Below are 22,097 nucleotides of genomic sequence, written 5' to 3'. Positions count from 1 at the left end.
CGTGCTGAATACAAAGCAGGGATAATTAGCTATCCCGTTGATGAAACTCGTCGCGATCGGACCTGGAGTAAGACTATCCTAACTTCATCGGTATTTTTTTTTTTTTGTTTATTCTCCTCACGTCGGTCTCCCTCGTTCTTTTATCTTCTAAAGTTTCTCGGGGCGATATTATAGTAAATTTAAAACGTCGGGCATTTGAGACGAAAGCGTTGAAAGCCTGACGTAATATTCCTCGCGATCGAATTGCAGCCTAACATTGACGCTACTCCAGATGTAAATGCGCGAGAATATTGAATTCAATTTTTACGCACAAATTTTATTTATACATACTTTTTCCAATGATATAAAGTTAATATTTAATTTACAGTTATTTCGGTATCAGCTTCAGTCGAATACGTCAACCGACTATTTTGACTTTATCGACGTTTTTTAATTTTTTTTTATTTTCATCCGTTTGACTTATTCCTGTTACGCTGCGATACGTATAATTCTATTTCCGATAATGTTCAATATGCGAATCCTGAAAGCTACTTTAAAGGGACCTAAATGTCACGCCGCGGTCGAGTTGCACAATGTATCTGGCTTTTTATTCCGTTAAGCAGAGCCGCCAATATGTCACCGCCGTTCACTTCGGATCATTGAAAAAAGAACCTTATATATTTATGAAAAAAAGTATCGCGCTGTACTACGACATATTACCGGTGTATACAACATGAGCAAATATTTTCTGCTTATTAAGCCGGGATATTGAATTTTCTATTCGGAGGGGCTGACAACTTTCCAGTTATTTCGTTTACTCGATAAAAAGACGAAATCGCGTCACACACGATTACTCGAATTTTATTAAAAAATTTTTTTTTAATTTACGCGACCACAATTATACATTATCCCCGAGCTAATGTTTAATGCCTCGATCGGAAAAATGGTAATCGATTATTAATTAATTCCAGACTCTAAATGTAACGTATTGCGCGGAATTGTTTTCAAGGGGCACTTGACTTCTTCCCGGATTCCTTGATCGTAGCGAAAATCTCGCTCAAAAAATTTGAGACAGTTCTTTAAAGTTTATGTAATTTTATTTTAAACTTTATATCAATTTATAAGACCAGCTAAAAAAGTTTTAATTTAAGTTTTGTACTCGCGTAAAGAGCCCGTTATTTTTAAATCTAAAAAGTTTGGCAATAAGGACTGATTACTACGGAAACATAATCGTAAAATTACGCAAAACGTAATGGAACTTATGTGAAATTTCCGCCGAGGTAAAGAGTCCGTGCTGCTCAAGTTAAAGGCTGGGCGAAACTTTCGCGAAAGTTCATAACGCAAAGCGACGGGGAAATAGCGAGAACAGAGACGGATTCGCGAATTCTTGCGAGGGCTCTCGCGAATTCGAAAGACGGAAATTTCTTTCGGTTGAGTCTCAAGTCGATCGCGCTCACGGCGTCTTTTTTTTTTTTTTTTTTTTTCCTCCGCGAAGTTTTCAAGAAACGTTGCGGCGAAATTTTTTTTTATTCTTCCGCTGGAAATTGTTATGCAAGTTTTGTACACGCATATTTTATTTTTTATTTTTTTTGTCCTTTTAAAGAAATTATCGCGCGCAATTTACTTAATGTCTGCAGTTAATGTAGCAAAACATGCCGCCGTGTTTGTTCTTCGAAGTTCCTGAATCGTTCGACAAGTTTTACTCCACAAAAATCCGAGCTGTGGCGCCGTCACGTCCGCTGTCAGTGACCTGATGACGTACGCTGACGGAATTCACAGTAGGTATACGAAGTGCATAATTAAAGCTTATTATCTTAACGAGTATTATAATCGCGGATAATCACGGCTTATATTTTATATTTATGAACACTGGTCGATGATCGGTACTTAATTAAAATCCCCGACAACTGAGACATGCGCGAAATAAAAGCGTACTTTTACGTGGACGGTCGTCAAAATTTCCCCACATTGTCTTTTCGAAAGTTTTCGAAGATAACACTTCGTCCGTATGCTACAAAAACTATGATTTTCAAAGTTATTTCCTCTTAATGCATCTACTTTTGATATTGCGTTTTATTCATTGTTACTTGCATTCTAATTATCACTCGCGGTGGTAGTTTTACAGAGACGCTCGCACACACCGGGACGTGTAATTTTGTAATCTGCAAATTGAACCCGCGCAGAAGCAGTTCTTCCACATAATTAATTGAGTAGCGTGCGTTAGCAGGAATTATGCCAGTGCATATTATTACGCTTATCATCTTGTATGAGAAACGCGAGACGTTTTCCATCGCCGGGCGGAGTGAAAATTCTTGATGACATTTGCAAATGAAATCAGGCCATTAAGGTACTGTCTCTTCCATCTTGTTCCGCGCTATTTCCACGAAGACAATGGCGATGTCACTTCCGGCCTGTCCCGCATTCCGCAGTTATTTTGCAGACAAATGACAGCGATATTGCCGCTGCCGCGCGCGATTAATCTGCATACTGGTCTCGGTAACGATTTGCTCGCTCGAGCCAAGTGCGAGAAATGTGAAATAAAACTGAGCGGAGCTCGCGCGTAATCCTATTAAATTCTCTTGTTTGTTCGCATACCCGATTAAATGCCGGAAAAAATATCGAGATAAATTCCGAACGGACAAGACGTACGACTCGCGTGCCAGTTCTTTAAATTCACGAGCCGAACTTGGAGGCAGCGAGCAACGGGGCGAACGTGAATTAAAAATGCAATAATTATTCTCGTTAAATAGATTACAATGCATACGAAAGTTCCCCCCTTCCTCTCTTGCTGCGATAAGACGGAACGCACTTCTCTCACGTACCTCGCGTTGGATGCCGGGAGCACGTCTCGCAGTGACATTTGCAAATGATGTTAGACCGTATTAACGTACCATCTTCCATTTACGTGGCACTTTCCGAGGGAGACCAAGCGAAAGACCGCGTCTTGTTCCCGCTCCTTGTGTGACTTCGCGCAGCCGAGCGCGGAGCCCGGCCGAGTCGAGTCGTTTCTAAACTAGTTCCAAGTTAATCGGTGACGGCGTTACCATTATGGTGTAGAGTTGCGAGGACGCGAGAGGACCGGAGACCTCCTGGAAAGATGGTCTAGCGGACAGGCCGCGGGAAAAGGGACGATTTGCATTTTAATTGCACTGGCAAACCTTCCTTGCCGCCCTCTCGTCCCTAGCGCTCGTTGTACGCGAGCCCCAACCGGCTCTTACCCGCTCGCTCGCGGAGATCACCTCGGATATCACCGCCATTTTTTATTTAAATTCACCGTTGTTAGTTGCAATTCTCAGGAATACGAATCACGTTCGCGGTAATTTAGGAAGTTGATCTTCCGCGCGCTCCTCGTCGTAAGTGCGCTAAATATATTGCCAGATGTTACAGCAGCGATTAGCGAAATGTGGGATGAGTGCTCGTAATGTCGGAGAATATTATTCTTGCACATCCGTTACTAAAATCTTCCCGCTAGGAAGTATTCTTCCCCCTTTCCTCTCTTTTACGTTAAAGAAGTTCACCTATTTTATCTGTTTTAGCTTTGAATAAATTTATGAATCTCACATCTTTTACTTTTTAATTTTTATTTTTTTTAGCAAAAGTGTTTAGAATGAAAAAGTTCTTGAAGCATGTAGGAATTATGACTTGAGAACGATTTTTAAAATTAAACTAGCTGGCGAAAGCTGTCAATTATATTTCCTTACTGCAAAAAAAAAAAAAAAGAATGGTGAATTAAAATACGAAGACCATGCAAATTGTATTTTACGTAATCATTTCACAACGCGAAAAGATAATTATCTTATTTATGCAGCATTTTAATTGTGTTTTTCTGGAATCTCATAAAATTTAAAGAGCACGACGATGTCTCTCGTTTTTCGCATCTTTCTCTCTTCATTTTCGCGCGTAATTGAACGACGAATAACGGCGTGGAGGAGTTCCCGCGAAGGGATAGTCGCGAACTTTGCCGCTAAGTTTCCCTTGTACCCCTCGGGCCATTAATAAATTTCACGCAACCGGATAATCGATGATTCGCCGGAATATAATGTGAGAATGGCTGGGAGTATTATTACCTAATGGTCATTAGAGATATACAGAGAGAGATAGAAGCGATAATTTACCTTAATACAAAATACATCGACATTGTACTTTAGGTCGCGAAAAATATAAAAGTATAATTAATATTATTAAATCGCAGTTCGTGAGACTTATTCCAGATTCTTTTTAAAGTCGACATCTACAAAGGTGAAATGTCATAAATTTTTCCCAGCTACATTCAGAAACACAAGGCGTAAATTGATATAAATTAATTATCAAAATATACAAATTATATACAATTATATACTAATCTAATTAAGCATGCATATTACTTATGTACATTTACTGGCTCGTTATTATTATTTTAGAAAATTAGTCCGCTATAAATGCGATGAATACTTATTGCCGCGTATCGATCGAATTTCTCTGCGATTAAATACAACTACAATTTTTGTGTCTAGTAAATTGACGACGGACTACAGCTGCTTGTTACAACGGTAACTTAAATTTACAATCGGCTTGAGTAATCTAGTTACAGATAATCGCCGGTAGAACTACGTAATTCGAAAATGTGTACCATTATTCGCACGCGTGCTTAGGACAAGCTTGCGCTCGCTAAGCCCCAGTAAATTTGCTTTAAGAGCGGATGCAGGGCCCCCGTCTTCCCGGTCTCTTGGCAGAACTAGTTTAGATACAACTGTCACCCCGTTGTGACAGCGTTAGTAACACCATAGTACCGTTGTCTGTGCTTGTTTTACGACCTGCGTTACCGGCTACAATGGCGGTTCCCTTACACTGGCAACGGGAAGTTAAGGCCTTCCTTCCTGAATTCATTCCGCGGCCCATCAGCATTTCCCTTTGGTATTTGCCCTTCGAATTATTCAGTCGACCTGGCCTCTCCTCTCGGCCCGAGGACCAGAAAGTAGCAAGACCCTTTCGCTGTTGACACAAATCGCAGCTGTCTTAAATAAATAAGGACCACTACGTCCGGTTCAACTGATAGCCTCTCGTTTTAACGTTTCGCGAGATGTATATAAGATCGAACCATTGAAAGATACATCCAGATGACATCAATGACGTGACGGCATCTGATATAGTGATCTTCTTGAGAAAAAAAAAAGAAAAAAAAGACAGAAAAGAAAAAAAAAAAAGATTATTGATCTGAAAATGCGTGATTCGTTTCTTTTCTTTGATAATGTAATAATATTTATATAATAAATATTTTCATTCTTGAAATTTATAATTGATTAAACGGAATCTTGCTTGCGATAATAATTGAACGAATTATTTATGCATATAGTAATTAACGCATCTCCGAAATAAATTAATATTTAATACTTCATATTAAAATTAGCCAAGACTTGATTTTTCGCATTTTAGTCTGTCTTTCCGATTGTATTTCCGTTTGAAATTAAATATGCAGCTTCGGCTAAATGCAACCGTTTCCCCAGCACGCGCACCACGGCACATTACCACTACTGGTACTAGTCTTGCGCGCTTTCGCGCTGGTGATTTCTCGACTACTGACCGAGTTCGTTCTTTCGCGTTCCGAATTCAGCGCGGTACCGTCCGCCAGTTTTTCTTTAGCATCGACACTGCCACTCCCCGTGGTTCTTAACGACACTTGCGACGATCGTCTCTTAGAATTAATGTGCACCCTTTTGTCCTTACGCGGCGAGTCCTGCCCCGAGGACGAGGATCGGCTCTCGATCTTATTTTCCTGCGCGTCGGGCACCGCTACGCTCAACCTCTTCGGCTTCTTCCGCGTCATTTTTTCGGCCGAATCGAGCGTATCCGTCGACGTAGCGCTGCACTGTTTCTTTAATTTTCTCTGTGCCGCCGGCGACAGCGGCTTTTGTTCCTTAATTAAAATTTTGTCCTTCCTCACGATTTTTTTCCGCCTCTGTCCGCTCGGCGAGTTCGGCACGCTTATCGCCTCCTCGTCCTCGTGATGGGAATCGCCGTCGATCGACGTCTGCGTCTGCGCCGGTACTTTCGTAACGTTGTCGTAATACATCATCCCGCATCTCGGCGAGTAAAATTGACCGGAACCCCGCGACACAATGGGAACGTTTTGGTACAGATTCTGGCTCTGCAGATATCGATTCACGTTTAATCTTCTTAAGCCCGGCAGATCGTAAGGCGCGGCGGAGGGTATTAAGTTGCAGGGACTCGGCCTCTCGAAGGAAGTCACTTGAATATCCTGCTTCCCGCTCATTAGTTGGTCGCTAGGTATCAGCAATCGGGTCTGATCCGGCAAGTGCGCGGCACGAAATCTCTCGCCGAGATGAACGCTTCGACTCGGCACGGAATACGGATAAGCGAGGCCGTCGTCGTTCACGTGAACGGAGAGTGGCGACGTGGCGGTAGGAGGATTCGGTTTTACTTGGTAGCCCGGACAGATTTTATCGAAGTTTCTTAGAAAAGGATTTCCAAAGAGACGGTAATCTATCGAAGGCAGATTGGGTATCTCCGGCGTCTCTGGACTCGGTGCCTGCCCGACTGCCGGGACCTTCAACGTCACATTTAGATGGCTCTTGTACGGTTTATTAGAATAATCGCCTATGCTGTCCAGAGTGTTGTCGCTTTTCGTAAGCATCTGCGACTCGACGTGATTTAATTTCAACTGCTGGGCGACGATCTGAGATTCGCTCGATAGATCTTGGCAAGATATCGATTTCGTCAGCTGACCGCTCGGTACGCTTTTGCCGTCCGTGATCAGCAGGTTGTCTATACTCGTAAACGTCCTCGGTTCATTTTTCTCCTTCGAGAAGTCCTCGCAGGGTATCGCGCCGTTTACGTATATGTCTGCCGAGCCTTTTAATCCCACGAAAGGATTAGTTCGGGAAATCACTGTAGAAGCCGTTCTGCCGCTACTCGAACTAGTCCCAGTCCCGAAGTGACTCATACTTGCGGTCGGCGATTCTTCTTCTTGTCTCTTCATCGTGAAAGGCTGCGCGGCGAAGAAGAGCTTCGACTTTTCCGGCACGGCGAACATCGCGGCGGTGTCGCCTCTCTTTTCTCCGTTTGTCACGGCGGATTCGGGAGCAGCTGTGCTCCAGACGTTTTTGCCGATCGTTCTTTCGGGAAGCTGCACTCGCGGATCTTGAATAGCCGACGTTTCGTGGAGCACGGCGGGTTGTCTCGTACTCGTGTCCTTCCTCCTTAGGAAACTAAAAGTACTCGACGGCGGCATCGAACTACTCGACGAGGGAACCATTATCGGATGCGAGTCCGGCGTCATCGCTCTCGTTGTTGACGCATAAGGCACTTGTTTTTGAGGGACCATGTCGTTTTGCCAGCCGACGGGCGGCGCGTGAATTTGCGGGAGGGTACGGTCGTCCGGACTCGCGGTGTCTAAGTTGGTCAGCGGGATCAATGGCTCAGGCTGTAATCCGCCGTACGGCGGAGCCAATAATGCGGACGTATCCGTGGGCAGCATTAAATCCACCGTACTTGGGAACTCGAACGGGCATTCGGTGTAATAACTGGTTCCGCTGAAACCACTCGTCGGCGCGTACGTGGCCGGATAAAACGGGATGTTATCGTGAAGTTGCCTGAGGACCGGCGGGGGTGGATGCCCGACAGCCTCGTTTTCCTGATCCTTCTCCGGTGTCGCGTCCCTCCTGTCCCTATCCCTCTTCGGCTCCTCTTCCTCGTCGACGACCGACAGATCGTCGAACTCCACGTGAAGTCGATGCATATTGCTGCTCATCTTTTCGGAGGAGATCTTCTGATTCTCCGCATTCTCTAGCTGTTCCTCTTGGTTGAAGTCCTTGGCCGTCTTCTCGTTATCGTCGTCGTTTTCTTCGTCCTCCTCGAAGGAGAAGTCCGACTGTAGGCCGTCATCCTCCTCGGAGCGATCCTGTAATTTGCGATAGGTTCCAGCACGTTGCTATCGTTAATTATATCAGGCGCAACGTTGACGTTACATTTTCGTTAATTAATATGTTAGAAAAAAAAGGAAAAAAAAAATTAAATTAAATTAAAAATAAACCAAATTTTTTTTTATTGGCTTTTATAGTTTATTAATAAATTTTTATTTTTATTTTAATTACTTTTATAATCTATTCGCAACATCACGAAATTAAAAATTAAATTACCAACCTCGTACTCTTCGCTTTCGTCGTGGTTCTTCTGCTTCTTCAAAATCTCCTCAAGTTTGTCATATTCGTCCCTCAGACTCCATATTTCCCTGCGCAGCTGCTCGTTCTCTCTGCGTAATTTTTTAATATCGTTTTGGCCTGAAATTACGACAGACTAAAATGTTCGAGTGTAACGGGATCACGGAGCGAAATATATATATATATATATATTTTTTTTTTTATTTTTATAATGGTAAAGAGATAAGCCGACATCTCGGCAGATTTGATTCGCAATTTTTCTCGCGGAAATCACTTAATCACCATTCGGCGCGGGGACCAGCAACTGTTCACAATAGCGTCGCGTCTATCGAAACGATCGATCATTGGTCAACGCGGCAACAATCTCCGCTTGAGACGCCAGCCTCCTCTCTAACCCTGTGCGCCCTTTCGTGCGTCAAGAAGCCGGTGATAAATCACTAGAACCGGGCCTTCCAATTACTTAACTTTGCAGGAAGAGGGAGAGAGAGAGAAAGAGAAAGAACGATACGAATAAACTTCGCCGTCCACGCGTATAACGCGTTAAATCTTTTTCTGTGGAAAGTCTATCGCGATATAAACTCTCGGTATTTTCTCAGTAATAGAAACACTGGGAACGCTTCGTATAGAGCCTAGGTACAAAGATAGGAGTGGAGGGTAGCCGTTATGTGTAGCCTTTGAAGCGTTAGTGATCTTTGATCTTCGACCCGCCTAGAATTAAATGTGTTATCGGCCGTCGAGATTTTAATCGAGAATTAAATTTGTTTGGAAAAAAAAGAAAAAAAAAAAGAGAGAAGAAAACATTTGACGAAAGATATTTACACAATAGTTTATTTTCTGCACGTGTTTCTATTTCTGTCTCGGGTCTCGCATATTTTAGGAACCGGTGTATGAATATCGTAGGGACTTTGGAAACTTTGTAAATTTTTTTCACGCACCTTCTCGATGCGACAGATTTTTTTAAATCTATTCCACACGCTCGCCTGTACGCGTTGTATTTAAAATCAGTATATAAAATCAGTCACATCGGATGATGTATGCGAATGTAGGCCCCATTGTTGGAAACGAAGTCGATCGGTTCTTTTTTTTTTAAACGTTAGCGATCTTCGACCCACCTAGATGCGAGTTAAGTTAAGTATCTCATCAGTCATCGGTGCCTCCTACTTCGATGATTAATGGGTTTGTGCTTGGAGCGTGTTTTCCCAGCGCTTGAACTACGACCCGATCGCGGAAGTTTTCAGATAATTCAGCGATCTATAGCATTGCAGGCTTTTTATTATCGATGCATTATGCGTACGCATTGTATTCGCGTAAAAAAACTTTTTTTTTTCTTTTAAATTCGACTACGATAGCGTTTTAAATATTACTTCTCAGTATAACTTGTTGGGGAAAAAAAAGTGGCATAAAATATTATTTACGGTTTTTTTTATAATTTTTTTTTTACGGGTATGCATTTATAAAAATTGTGTAGAACTCGTGATAACAGTTCTCTTAAGCCTAGATAGTAACTGCGCATGTGCACGTAACAAGGAGAGCCATGTGGTAAATCAGGATTTAAACCTGGCTTACCAGTCTGAAATTTAAATAAATTAAATCCTTCTGGAGGTTCATAAATTCGGATTTTCTCTGTGGACACCGACGGCTATTTGGATGCTATTAAAACTTGGACCATTTATCTTCAGCATGAGCTCTGTTTGAAAACGATATTTGTTCGAATATATTGCAACCGACCCATTGATCTTTTTATTTGCGCCGCTGATGGGAAATATAAAAACTATTCATTTAATTCAAATATTTTAATTTCACATTTTGTATGCGCCTGAATTTATTTTATAACAATTTTTCGAGGCAAATATATATTTTATTCCGATAATTTCAGAAAAACGTCGATTCGAAATTCGCCAAAAAGTTCGCTTTCAAAATAAGTTTCGATGGTATTGCAATATATATACCTATATATATTTTTTTTGTGTATCGCGCAGATTAAAAAAATATAATTGGTCATGTATTTGAAACGGATTCGTATATGACATTTACAAGCGACATGTAAAAAAAAAAAAAAGAAAAACGAGTAACACATGGCTTATAGATCTTACAAAATAACGTAACGTGACTAACGATTTTTTTATTTGGCCGTAAGCTCGTCGGCGCGAATACGCGGATATTTTTAGCCGCGTGCAGAATACCCTTCAATCAAGCATCAAGCCGAATATCTGCGAGTAGCGACGTAATATGGCTCACTGAAAATGCTCTCGGCGACCGGTGTCCATTTTATTTTCGACAGTGTGATGATCGTGACAGTTCGAGTTTCGTACGGGGTTATCAATACGCGCACCCCCTGAAATTTTTTACTCGCATTTCAGCTGCGATATTTTGCCCCCATGTAATATATACGAAAGTGACGGAAACTAAATTTAAAAGCTCATCAATATACGTATCGTGTGTCAGTTAATATTTATAACTCTTACGAGTTAAAAAGACCCGGTTGTTTTAAATTCATTTAATTATTTTGTAATAACTCCATTTAGCTACGGTTTATAGTTACATCTGTGCTTTAGGGATTAACTTTTTGATCCGGTTAAACTTTTAATATTATGTGCTCGAATCTTACCTTTTTATCCACGCTTTATTTTTAGATTTGCGTCTCGCTTTCTAACATCTTGTTACGGACGTTAGATGAGAACATCTTTTTGCATACATACTTTATCATCTCTTTACGCTATACCGCTCGTTCTGATACGCTTTATTCTCTGCTCGGGTGAAGAGGTAGAGGAAAAAAAGGGAGGGAGAACGAGGGTAAAGGAGAGAGAAAGAGAGAAAGAGAGAGAGAGAGAGAGAGAGAGAGAGAGAGAGAGAGAGAGAGAGAGAGAGAGAGAGAGAGAGAGAGAGAGAGAGAGAGAGAAAGTTTTAATTATTCCTGCTCAAACACGTACCGGGAAAGTTTAATCACTCCGTACTGTGTCGGCATCGTGTTCGTCCTTATTTCCATCGCGTGGAATCCTTTACGCCTTTAAAAGTAGCGTTCGTCCAGTATTTCTCACGAAGGACCGACATTAATTAATCCTAACAGTTAAAAAGACCGAAGTGTCCCTCTTCGCATTCGAGTCGCGTCGCCTTTCGGCGAAGTACGCAAACCTGTATCTGTATATGCACACAAACTCGTACCGAGATCTGCATTTTTGAAAAGAAAGGAAAAGAAAAGGAGAGAAAAATCGCAAAGGTGGGAAAGAGAGCGAGCGGCGTTTGCGAGTCTTCGCATTTTTCGCCGGCTTCGTCGCTTTCTCTCTTTCTCTCTTTCTTTTCTTTCTCTCTTTCTTTTTCTCCTTTTCGTTTGCTGTGGGCGTTTTCGCCGCGAAGGTGATCAAAGCAGCTGCGAAATACATATTTGGTTTTGCCAACTTGCCGTTCCTATCAGCAGGCCGGAATTTCTTCTGGCTCTTTGAAAAGTGGAAATTGCGTCGCCAGCCGACGGGAGCGCAAACGAACTCGGAGGAAAATATTCCCGGGGTTCGCTTTTCAGCTCCCGATCCCACCCTCTCCGCGGCTGTGTTACTTTGAAACGAGACGATCTTCGTGATCACGAGAAATCGCACGGTCACAGGCGTTCGATTGATCTCGCAGAAAAATTCCGCGCGCTTGTTTACACGTCACGATTCGTATGATCGACTGCGCACTAACGAGCCGGTGAGGAAACTACGGCACATTTTGCCCGAATCGCGTGATTATTTAAATACAGCCTCGTAATAAAATATGTAAATAACTAAAAGAAGAAAAAAAAAAGGAAAAAAGAAATTAATGAGAATAAATTATGGGATCCAGTCAAATATAAGCTTTACTAGTCGTATCTTTGCTTTAATTTAACTACGCGAATCAGCGACGGGTTATTTGGCATGGCGGAATAATTGTCGGGTTTACATTTCTCATGAAACACGTATGTCTCGGTGATTCACAGTCGACGATAAACGTGGTCGTAGCCGAGTGTTAATTCATGCCGCTGGCAGTAAACCAGAATGGCTGTTAAAGCGTTCTTCAAGTCTGAGAGAATGTCGCCGGGTCGAAGAATGAACCGCATAATTCTGCGATTCTTGCCGCAATTATCAACGTAAATCTTAAATCATCTTAACGAGATGCTCAGTCAATTGTTACAGAACAATCCTGTGGCCGTTAATCGCGAATTGTCCCGCGGACTTATTTTACATCGGTCTAATCTGTCTAACGTTCATTTGCGACTTGTGCGAAACGCCGTTATTACGCGCAATATTATACGCAGAAGGTATGCTTGACAGAAAAACGTGGGGGAAAAAAAAAAAGAAAAAAGAAAATAGAAAAAAGGTATGAATATCCCGCGCTGCCTGGTTTTTCATTTTTATCGCCCACGCAAGAAGCGCTTTTACAGGTTTTCGGCTCGTGTGACTTTGTGATTTTACTGCGATATGATTTCTCGGCTCAGTGTCATTTCGGTGGCGGGAACCGGTGGATACGTCACCCTTCAGGGGCCGCGTCTAGACCAGGTAATCTAGATCGACAGGCTCGTCGCGTTAACTAACACTTCATTTAAGGCTCGTACGGCCTACGTGGATGCGAAGCGTTGGTCCTCTTGGATATAATCGAACGTGACACGACCGTCCATCCGTCGGCTGCCAGAGCACGCCCGAATTAGGTCGCGCCAATATCCCATGTAAATTATCGCTAGCAGACCGCCGTCGTAATACCAAGAGCCGAAGTAACTTCTCGCGAACAAGCCCCGGCAGCTATATGGAAAGTTTAGCTTGCCGGAAGTTTCTTTTTTATCAGACAAGAGTCAATATCTAGCTAGCCACGTCTCCTACATTTTTAACGGGAACGTTTTTGCTTTCGTAATTTAGCCAACAGATGTGATCTTTTTATTGTTCAGACCTGGTCCGCTTAATTTGTTTTATTATTATTATTATTCTAATTCTATAATTGGATTCAATATCGCTGTCAAATTTTTTTTTTTTTTTTCAATGATTTATTTTATAAATATTTTTTTTAAAGTAAGTAGTAACGTTCTGGGATGTTTTATGTAATGCAGACCGAAACGGCTCCAAGTATTTGTTCCCAAACGATTCCAATTAACTCGATGTCGTCCTATATCTTCTACCGTGTTAAATTCGGTGAAACCGGTCGAGATCTGGTCGATCGATCTTTCCGCTTAAAAAGAACACATTAATATTCGATGATCACGATGGTGGAACCGCCTCATAAATATTTGACCCTTTCGTCCCGATATCTTTTTTTCGTCTCACGGAGATTCAATCTGGCGCCTCACGAAAGGTGTTAAGAACCGATCTAATGAAGGTGCGCATCGAAACATGCGGGCTTTCGTTTTCGAGAATTGCCGTCCGAGATCGTATATATGCAAACGGAGCCGAAGCGAAATGACGCCTTAGACTCATTTATTTTTGAGGATGACTGATTTCGTTGTCGATCGAAAATAATGGTACGCGCGAATATCATTATCATAAAGATACTTCATAAGATTTTTTTTTATATGATAATCTGTCTTAAAAATATATTGAAAAAAGAAAAACATTTATGAGGAATCTTTAAGTCGTCTATAGAAAGTTAGAAAAGAATGTTGAGATCTATCTTTTATAAATTTCGTTCTTGTTAAACGGATCGAGATCCTCGCAAGACATGTTTATCATTTTTGATCGAGCAGTCTGGCGCCTTTGGACTCCGGATCTCGCGAGTTTATAACTAAATGCAGCGTTGTGTATGCAAGAGTATCGCCACGGGGCAGCCGTACCATTGACAGAATGACGAACGTCCCGGGTAGTCACCGGTTACACCGAGGGCTCGTAAATCAGGAGATATTTTCCGTTTCGATGTCCAGAGAGGCGGGTTTTTTTTACTTTTTCTTTTTTTTTTTATTTTCCTTTTTTATTTTTTTGGGAGGGCACAAACATAATGCCACTACCAGAGCAAGGCGCGCGAAAACCGCATGCTAAAAATGACATTACAATGTTGCGGAAACGTCCGCGAAACGAGATCCCGCGCATCGACTCGGCATCGAGGTCAAAGTTTATTTTTTTATTTTTTTTTTCATTTTTTTTTTTCGCCGCGTATGTCATGGCTTATCGGCAAACTACCCTCCCGGGGTTAATCGAACCCAGCCAGGTCGAGATAGCGCGTTTGTGAACTCGATAGATGAAAGCCGCTTCGGAAGGATGATTTGTGCCGCGATAAAGCTCCATTAACCAAGAGCAGATTTTTAAAGTGTAAAATCACGAACGTATTTCATAAACCTGCAAGTGGCGTTCTGTTCCAATAAAGCTTAGAAAAAAAGAAATCCAGTTAATATTCATAATTTAATTAAAGCGCGAAGGCAAATTTAGTTAAAATTTGCCTAAATAAAATAAAGGTTAATTTCAAACGAAATACGTAAATACAATTTGTAGTAAAAATAGAAAAACGAGGCTGTTAAAATTCAAAGATCTTTGATCATCTGATTATCTCATTGTCAATAAGATTCCCGTTAACCCACCGTTAATTGCTCGCCAAATAAATCTCTTCCATTTTCCAAGAAAACTTTTTTTTTTTTTAACTCCAACAGCTAACTCGGCAGTCAAATAAACAGCGCGTGCCCCCTTTTTTTTCTTTTGTAAATTCTAGAGATTGACTAATTAGCGTTAATTATTTGGACAGCATTGGTACATCTCGCGCGTAGTCTGCGAGAAACACGGAGGCGTGTTAAACGAATGTACCGTCGATTGATTGACACAGATATATACCGAAGGTGCAACGAACACGGCCGAAATAAGCGGTAGTTGTTTATGCTTTCGTCCAGTCGACGGGCACCTACGAGGTGTTCCCGCGTATACGCGTTTTATAGCCACTAGAATTCCTGACAGAGCTGAATTATCGCCGTGGCGCAGCCGTGTGTGCACGCGTGCACATGTGTACGCGCGCCCACGTGGGATATAGACGTATCCCACGGGTGTATTCCTGGACACGTAGAGCTCCATAGAATATCCGATGACATCGTTACTAGACAGCAACGGCTCGCGTCCCAGCCAGCTCTACGCGATCGTGTCAAAATATCCCACTTGCAGGCCTTTAAATAATTACTCGGCAATATCTCTAACGTTCACGCGTTACTTTGCCACTCGTGGAATTAATATCGCGAGGCTCGGAAACGCCACGACGGACGATCGATGCTTTAACAAGCGCGATAGCTTTCGCGCTAATATGCACGCGTCATTGATTTAATTATCAGTCGTACGATTATTATCGGTAAGCCGACGTCCGAGGAGACTGGTTACGAGATATGGTAAACGCGCGGATACCTTGGGGTTAAATAATTCCGACCCGTGGGGGGTGGCTAGGTAAAATTTGCGGTTTGCTTCTCGGCAACAATAGGGGCCGCAAAATCTGAAATTTATACGAGCAGGTTTAGAAGTTTCACTTTAGTGGGTACTTTCGGAAACTACGGGATCGATTCTGGCGTTTCCATCTCTCGTGGAAGTTTCGGTGCAGGTGGGTTTGCCCGATGCATACGATCGTGCACCCTGTGTACGCGATCCCCCTCGATCGAGCATTCGAAAAGTACAGGAACTCGACCACCCCCTCCCGGCTTTGTGAACGTGACGACAACGCTCGTTTCCTTCGCGACACAGTAGATTTTTATGAAAGCCTCTGGCTGCAAGGTGTCCTGTGACACTTGCCGAGGGAACGGAGACACTGTCTGTACGTTACAACGGAGCTTGCGTTTCCGCCCGTCGCGCATTGAAAAAGCTCCTAGTCTTTCGCGCTTTTAGTTTCTCATCTCCTCCACTTGTTTTTATCTTTCTCATCCCCCCGAGCGCGAGTATACCGACTGCGTTAGAAGTCGCAAATTTTTATACGCCACCGTTGGTTGAAATATTATCTACACTTTGATTTTATCCGTATTTTCTTATTTGAGAATTTTGTTTCGATATTTATTAATGAGCGATGTTAAATATTTTAGAAATTAATAACGTAATATTTGACGTTCAAACGACGACTCCGTTGAAATAGATGATTACGAACCGAGCTTGTCGCGGAATATAATTTATTTGTCCGATTGAAAAAGAGCGTTCACAATTATCGGAATGCACCAAGAGAGCAGTACGGTTTAGCGTTTCGCAATAAATCGAGCGTTACTTCGCAATGTTAGCAAAAATAGTACAGCTTTGTTGGCTTAACCTCCTCCCGTTGAAGAGTTGTCAGCAATTCATTGCTATTGTTTATTTATTCTAATTTACATAATAATTTCGACTAAAATGAAGAAATATTTTACATTTAAACGGTAGAGTCGTCTCATTATTATTATATTAATTACATGTATCTTGACATATTATTCCTCTTCATTGTATTTTTTATATTTCTTATTTTTTTTTTGTATTATATTTCTTAATAATATCTGAACATTTTTGTGCTTCTCGAAACAATTTTACTCACTCCTGTAACTCATTTTTCTCGCATGAAACAGCAGCTGAACTAGAGGGCTCAATAGTGACATCAGTTTTATTTCTGAATCACTTGCACTATTATATTCACGTCATTATTATTTCACTTGATTATATAATATTATTACGCATAAATAACATTTTTATTCGCCGCTCTCTCGTCGCACGTCAGATATTCTTATCGCGGTATTATTATCCGGGTTTCCAGTTCTTTAAACTAATCTCGATTGCGGGCGAAACTGCAGGATTACAAAGTAATAATATAACGATGCGAATCACATATGACTTTACACTTTTGTCACTTTCTTTTTATCTACTTTTTTAAACAAATTTTTCCGTCACTGCTTATTGTCGCGTTGCATATTCTTCGCGCGAGACTTCGCGAACGCGCGGGAACGATAATCGGCAGACAGTGGTGGGCTGCATCTCCCCACCGTGAAATCTCCGCGAGAGCGGCGAGTTTTGAACGTGTCGCATGCCCGGGATTACTTTCGCGTTGGTGCAGCTTATTGTTAGTCGAGAATCGCATTGTCAGCTTGGCTTTCTAGGAATCTCGCGGACGCACGCTCCCCGGTGCGGCGTGCCGAAGTTCTCGGCTAATTTTGCTACTGAAGGAGCGTGCGTACGTTACGTATGCAAAAAGAGACAGAAGGAGAGAGAATCTTACATGTGCTTTTGATGATCTCGCGAGTTGATCGTGCCATTTAAACGACGGACGTGCGTCGCTCCCGCGCGCTTATTAAATATAGGTATGTTTAAATAGAACGCCGGTGTTATCAGTTTACGAACGCTAACCGCGTGGTCAAATCGACAACGAATTAACGCCGAATCGAACTTTAATTTCTGTCCTTCGTCGGCGAGGAAATACATCGCGCGGTTAGACAAGAAAATTTTTTACCGCGACAGGTTCAACAATCGCGCGAAATTACTGCGGCCAGCGTCATAAAACCCGCCTTTGGCTGGAGATTCAATATTGCCGCGAGAACGATAATACGGCTGTCTAAGTGAATGTGTCTAGCACGTCGTCTTTTACGAGAGCTCTGCTCGCTCGCGAAAGAATTCGCCGTTATGACAGACCGATACCTCTCTTCTGCGGCTTATTGCGAGGCGGCTGCAGTCAGAGCTAAACCACGGCCACGCTTCGGATTCTATCGGTGAAAATTGCATCTACCTGTGTGCGTCGTCGACATTATCGCGCTTCTCTTTTTACGGATGAAGGGTTGGCTCGGCGACAAGCGGATGAAGTTAGGAGGGCGGGCGCGCGAGGTGTATTAAAAACTTTTTTCATAAAAATGCTTTACGCGAGGTAAGTGCCGCGTCGGAGGCGACGAAGAAACCTTTCGTTCGCGTTAATGATGTTTTCCGAATTTTAAGCACCCCGCTTATTCGAACACTTACCGCGTCTATCGTTCAAAAAGGTAGCTTGAGCGGCGCGCAGCGTGCGTTTAAAAATCACTTCTAAAATATATCTCCTGGCATTATCAATTGCGTAACGCGCCTGCCAGATATTCGAAACGACGTTTGGGAAAAGGTGGGGAAAAAGTTTGAGGAAAAATTGGGAAATTAGACTAAGACTTAGAAGCTTAATGAATCCGTACCGGAGTTTCGCGACGAGGAGTACGAGCTTTCTTTCTCCTCGCGTCTCATCGGCCTGCCCGCGTCTCTTCTTTGCGTCATGCCCATGTCCCGCTCCTTCCATTTCTGTGTTCCGCGCCACGGAGCTTCACACATATGATAACCCTTACCGAGGGGGGATCGGCCCCTCGGTTTCACACGGGCCACCGTTACTTCGTCAGATCAACAGCGAATTCGCATTACCCGCGCATGCATATCTTCTCGCTAATGGAGTCACGCGCACTCGGGCGACGGGGGTCATTTCGCCGATCGAGTCATTAAATAATCCATCAGCGTTTCATCAGCGAATGGCCGGCGCTGGCTAACGGCGCGTCCGAGCCTCGTCATCCTTCACGTGTCTATTCCAAGAAGGCCCCGCAAATAGAAACGGCCGTTTCTCCAAGTGGCCGGCCCTTATTTTCACGACGGTCCTGTCAGTTAACCGCATCGACATCGCGCACCGACGTTCGTCCGCTTTTCTTTTCCATCAGTCCGAGTGCTTTCCGTGACGCACTTCTCTAGTTGCGATGTTCCATACCGCGCGAACGGTCGTTTGATTTTAATTGCCGCGCGTGGAGATCGTAGCGAGCTTTACTTAGGGCGTTATCTGATTGAGACACTTTTTTTTTTTTTTTTTTTTTTTCCCTCAAAGTCCAGCGATGTAATCGAGTTATTATTTTTAAGATAAGGTCGGCACGTGTCGGTTTAGAACGCGACGCCACTACTGAGCAATTGCGCGGGAATCTTCAAGAGATTACTCGTTCTTTTTTTTTTTTTCAAGTCACAGTCGAGATTTCTCAAATGTCCGTCCCCGTGTTTTTCCCGTGCAAATTTGCCGCGCACTTTGCATTCGAGCTTCGTGAATTCCTCACAGTTCTATCTCCGCGTCCGGCCGTCTTTATCTCTCTCTCTCTTTCGTTACGTAACGACGTGCTGCGCTTCTCCGCCAGATGTGCGTCTCCGTTCGACGACGTCGCGACGCCGAGAGGCCGGACATGTCGCGTTTTACGGGGAGTCTTATCAAGCCGCGAACGGCGACGTACACCGGCGCGACGGTACCGGCTTCGCCTCCTGGACCGGTCCAGCCTCCGCGAATCTCGTTCGGTATCCCGCCGCGGGTTTTGACAGTTTTTCAGCGGGTCGCGAAAAGCGTGCCCGGCCGTTTAGAGCCGCCGGGTAAAACTAGTCGACGCGTGGCTACATCACTGTAGCAGTCGTTATCCCTACCGCGACGCCTTCGCCTCTTCTTCATTCCGCTTCTTCATCGCGCGTCACGAAACCACCGCCGCATATATCTTTATCTCTCTTCCACCCTATCTCCCTCTCGCCCTCGCGACTATTTAAATCCTTTGTAGTTCCTCGTGGTCTTACGACGCCAGGACTGTATCGCGACGCCTTAGTGGCGGCAACAAACGTCGATGCATTCCTTTTCCGACGCAGATAATTTGCAAAAAACGCAGACAAACGTAAAAAAAAATTTTAACGAAACGTTTATGTTGTAAAAAAAAAAAAAAATATATATATCAATAAAAAAATCGCGCCGTTGGTTTTCACGGAATATACGACTGGACAGACTTACGCGGTGTGTGTGAACTCGAGCTTAATCTAACGAGTCTGCCAGTTGGCCCAGATGATCCGGCACTGATCAGCCTCATTATATCTTGGATGTTATTTTAGAAACGTCGCCGGGGGCGATCTTATAAATTTCACCGTTTTATTGCCCGCCTTGACCGCGATATTACGTAAAAGCTATAGTTTTGACCGAGAAAAAGATATCTTTCCCCGGCAAGTTCATATACACATATTATTTTAGACTGCGCGTTCGGCGTCTATTGTAAAAAACGCCCACGTATACGCGCGCACGCTAAACGTGTCGATGACACCGCCGTTTAAAATCATACGATGTCAAACAAGTTTTTTTTTTTTAATTTTTTTTTTGTTTTTTTTTCCCTTTTCAACGATTGCACTCCCAAACGCGATTCTGGCCTCGCTCGCTTTCTCTGATAATTTATTTCCCGCGATTTAATATCGCTCGCGCGTCACGGCAAGCGGGGCATCGTCGGTTCTTACGTTTAACATCATCAGTCCCGAAGCGAGACGCGCGTCGGCGATATTTTTGATATTGGAAGAAATTCGGTGGTGCCGATCCGAATCCGGAGAGATGATAAATCGTTCATTAGACCGGCGCCGTTTCTTCGCGCGGCCGCGTAATCTATCAAGCGCCTGAGAAAAAGGACTCAAAATAATCTCGGAGCTTGACGTAGGTGGCGTCTGGTTTTCCCATCGGGGTCTGCACGAGGGACCCCCGAGGGGCGGAAAAGAAAAAGAGTCGAAGAACTGGATTGATCCAACAACTCACTTTGAACCCTCTCGGCGTGCTGTCAGTTTTTCTAATCGTGAAGGATTTTCTTCGCACGCCACTTGAATGCGCCATGATAATCCGGCTGCATAATGTGCCGGAAAGGAACAAAAAAGGAGCTCGCGAGACGCTATCTCGATTCGACGTGAGTGTCGAGCCCGTACTTTTTCTTTTTTTTTTTTTCCACGCGTCACGTACACGCTAGGCGGTCTTAAGATCGTAATTTTAATTCTTTTATTTTATAAACGTAATTATTTTATATAATTAGGTCGATAAAAAATTATTTTCGTACGCGTGACGTGATCGAGAACATACACGAGGCCGCTGATTACTTCATCAACGGAAGATACGATTTTAGTCGAGATCGGCTTGACGTTTTAACGGTATTTACGTGGATCCTACGTCATAAGGTGATAAGTTAGCGTTTTGCTTTTTCGAGTTCCGTACAGCGTCGACATCTGGATCCCAAATTTCTAAGAGAACAAACGCCACCCCGGAATATTTGCCAAAACAAAGCTTTTCTTGGCTCCCCGGGTAAATAAATCACGAGGCAATCTCGTACCGTGCGCGTTTCGCATTTTGTACTCTTCGTCAAATTCGATAATATCGAAACGTTTAATTGACGAGTTAACTTCTTGGATTTGAAATAAATAAATTTCCAATCTTTTTCTCGAGCAGACATACGATACTCACCGCTGCGAGCCGAGGAAATGTGATTAATCAAACGGTCGATTCGGACAAGTTCTTGCGCGAGCTTTTTCGTATTGCGATCCTCGCTGATTCAATAATTAGTCGAGTATCACTTTTACACGATTACATTCTTTTCTTATAACTCCCGTTCAATCCGCGACTGCCTTTCTACTTTGCAAATTTACTCTATTACGCAGATTCGTTGTTCGCGCTTACGCATTAACAGAAAAAAAAAAAAACGTCACTCGAATCTTCTTCCTTCTCGCGACCTCTGTTGTCGGTGCACTGTTTTTCACTCTCCGTTAAATTAAAACGACGAGAGTTTCTTCGCAAAGTGGAACGGCGAATGCGTTTGGCGTCATCTCGAGTGCGCTCGGGCGCATTTAGCAACTGAGTCAAGTCTGTCGGATCGAGACCGCCGGTACTAGAAACTCTACTATTCGCTTGCCCGACTGGACGAATTCAGTGTGTGCAGGCCGGGCCTCGAAAATAGTTCGCAGCAAGTTCGTGCGGTGACTTCAATCTGATGTATGCAACGTGTCTATTTGTAGATGACCGCGGCGCGATGCAATTTACCAGATCTGCCACTGCCGCGCAATAAAATTCCCCGCGTACGGCCGCGCGCGAGTTACATTTAATCTTTTGTTCGACATCGCCCCGTAATGATGAATTCACAATTAAAACGGCAGTGGTGAGATTAATTCGCGAGATTAATGGCACCCATTTGAAACGTCCCCCAATTTCAGAGAGCATAATTGCACCGAGCGAGTTTATTAAAACGACTACTTGCGAAGCACAAAAGTATTCAAATAATTAATTTCATGGTATATCTGTAAGGAAAAAGAGAGA

At 43.2% G+C, this 22,097-nt stretch overlaps 2 protein-coding genes across 6 annotated transcripts in view; one reads left to right on the top strand and one right to left on the bottom strand.

The window, feature by feature from the left end:
• The window catches only part of Ror (tyrosine-protein kinase transmembrane receptor Ror), a 189,272-nt gene that overhangs the window by 29,183 nt on the left and 137,992 nt on the right, over window positions 1-22,097 (top strand). The gene's annotated exons all lie outside the window — the stretch shown is intronic.
• Window positions 5,122-22,097, bottom strand: part of LOC139104841 (uncharacterized) — a 142,519-nt gene continuing 125,543 nt past the window's right edge. For 3 of the 5 annotated variants that reach the window (XM_070660553.1, XM_070660555.1, XM_070660554.1), the window contains 2 exons: window positions 8,119-8,255; window positions 5,122-7,876 (listed from right to left, as the gene is read on the bottom strand). In XM_070660553.1, the coding sequence (XP_070516654.1) occupies window positions 5,441-7,876; window positions 8,119-8,255 (2,573 nt within the window). In that variant the 3' untranslated portion in view covers window positions 5,122-5,440. Of the gene's footprint in view, window positions 7,877-8,118; window positions 8,256-16,577; window positions 17,603-18,183; window positions 22,074-22,097 lie in introns of those variants that run through there. The other 2 variants (XM_070660556.1, XM_070660557.1) reach the window with 2 other exon arrangements.

This window comes from Cardiocondyla obscurior, linkage group LG08, assembly GCF_019399895.1.
Source record: "Cardiocondyla obscurior isolate alpha-2009 linkage group LG08, Cobs3.1, whole genome shotgun sequence".
Lineage (NCBI taxonomy): Eukaryota > Metazoa > Arthropoda > Insecta > Hymenoptera > Formicidae > Cardiocondyla > Cardiocondyla obscurior.
The sequence above is the reverse complement of the archived record's forward strand: the minus strand, read 5'-3'. Positions and strand labels throughout refer to the sequence as shown.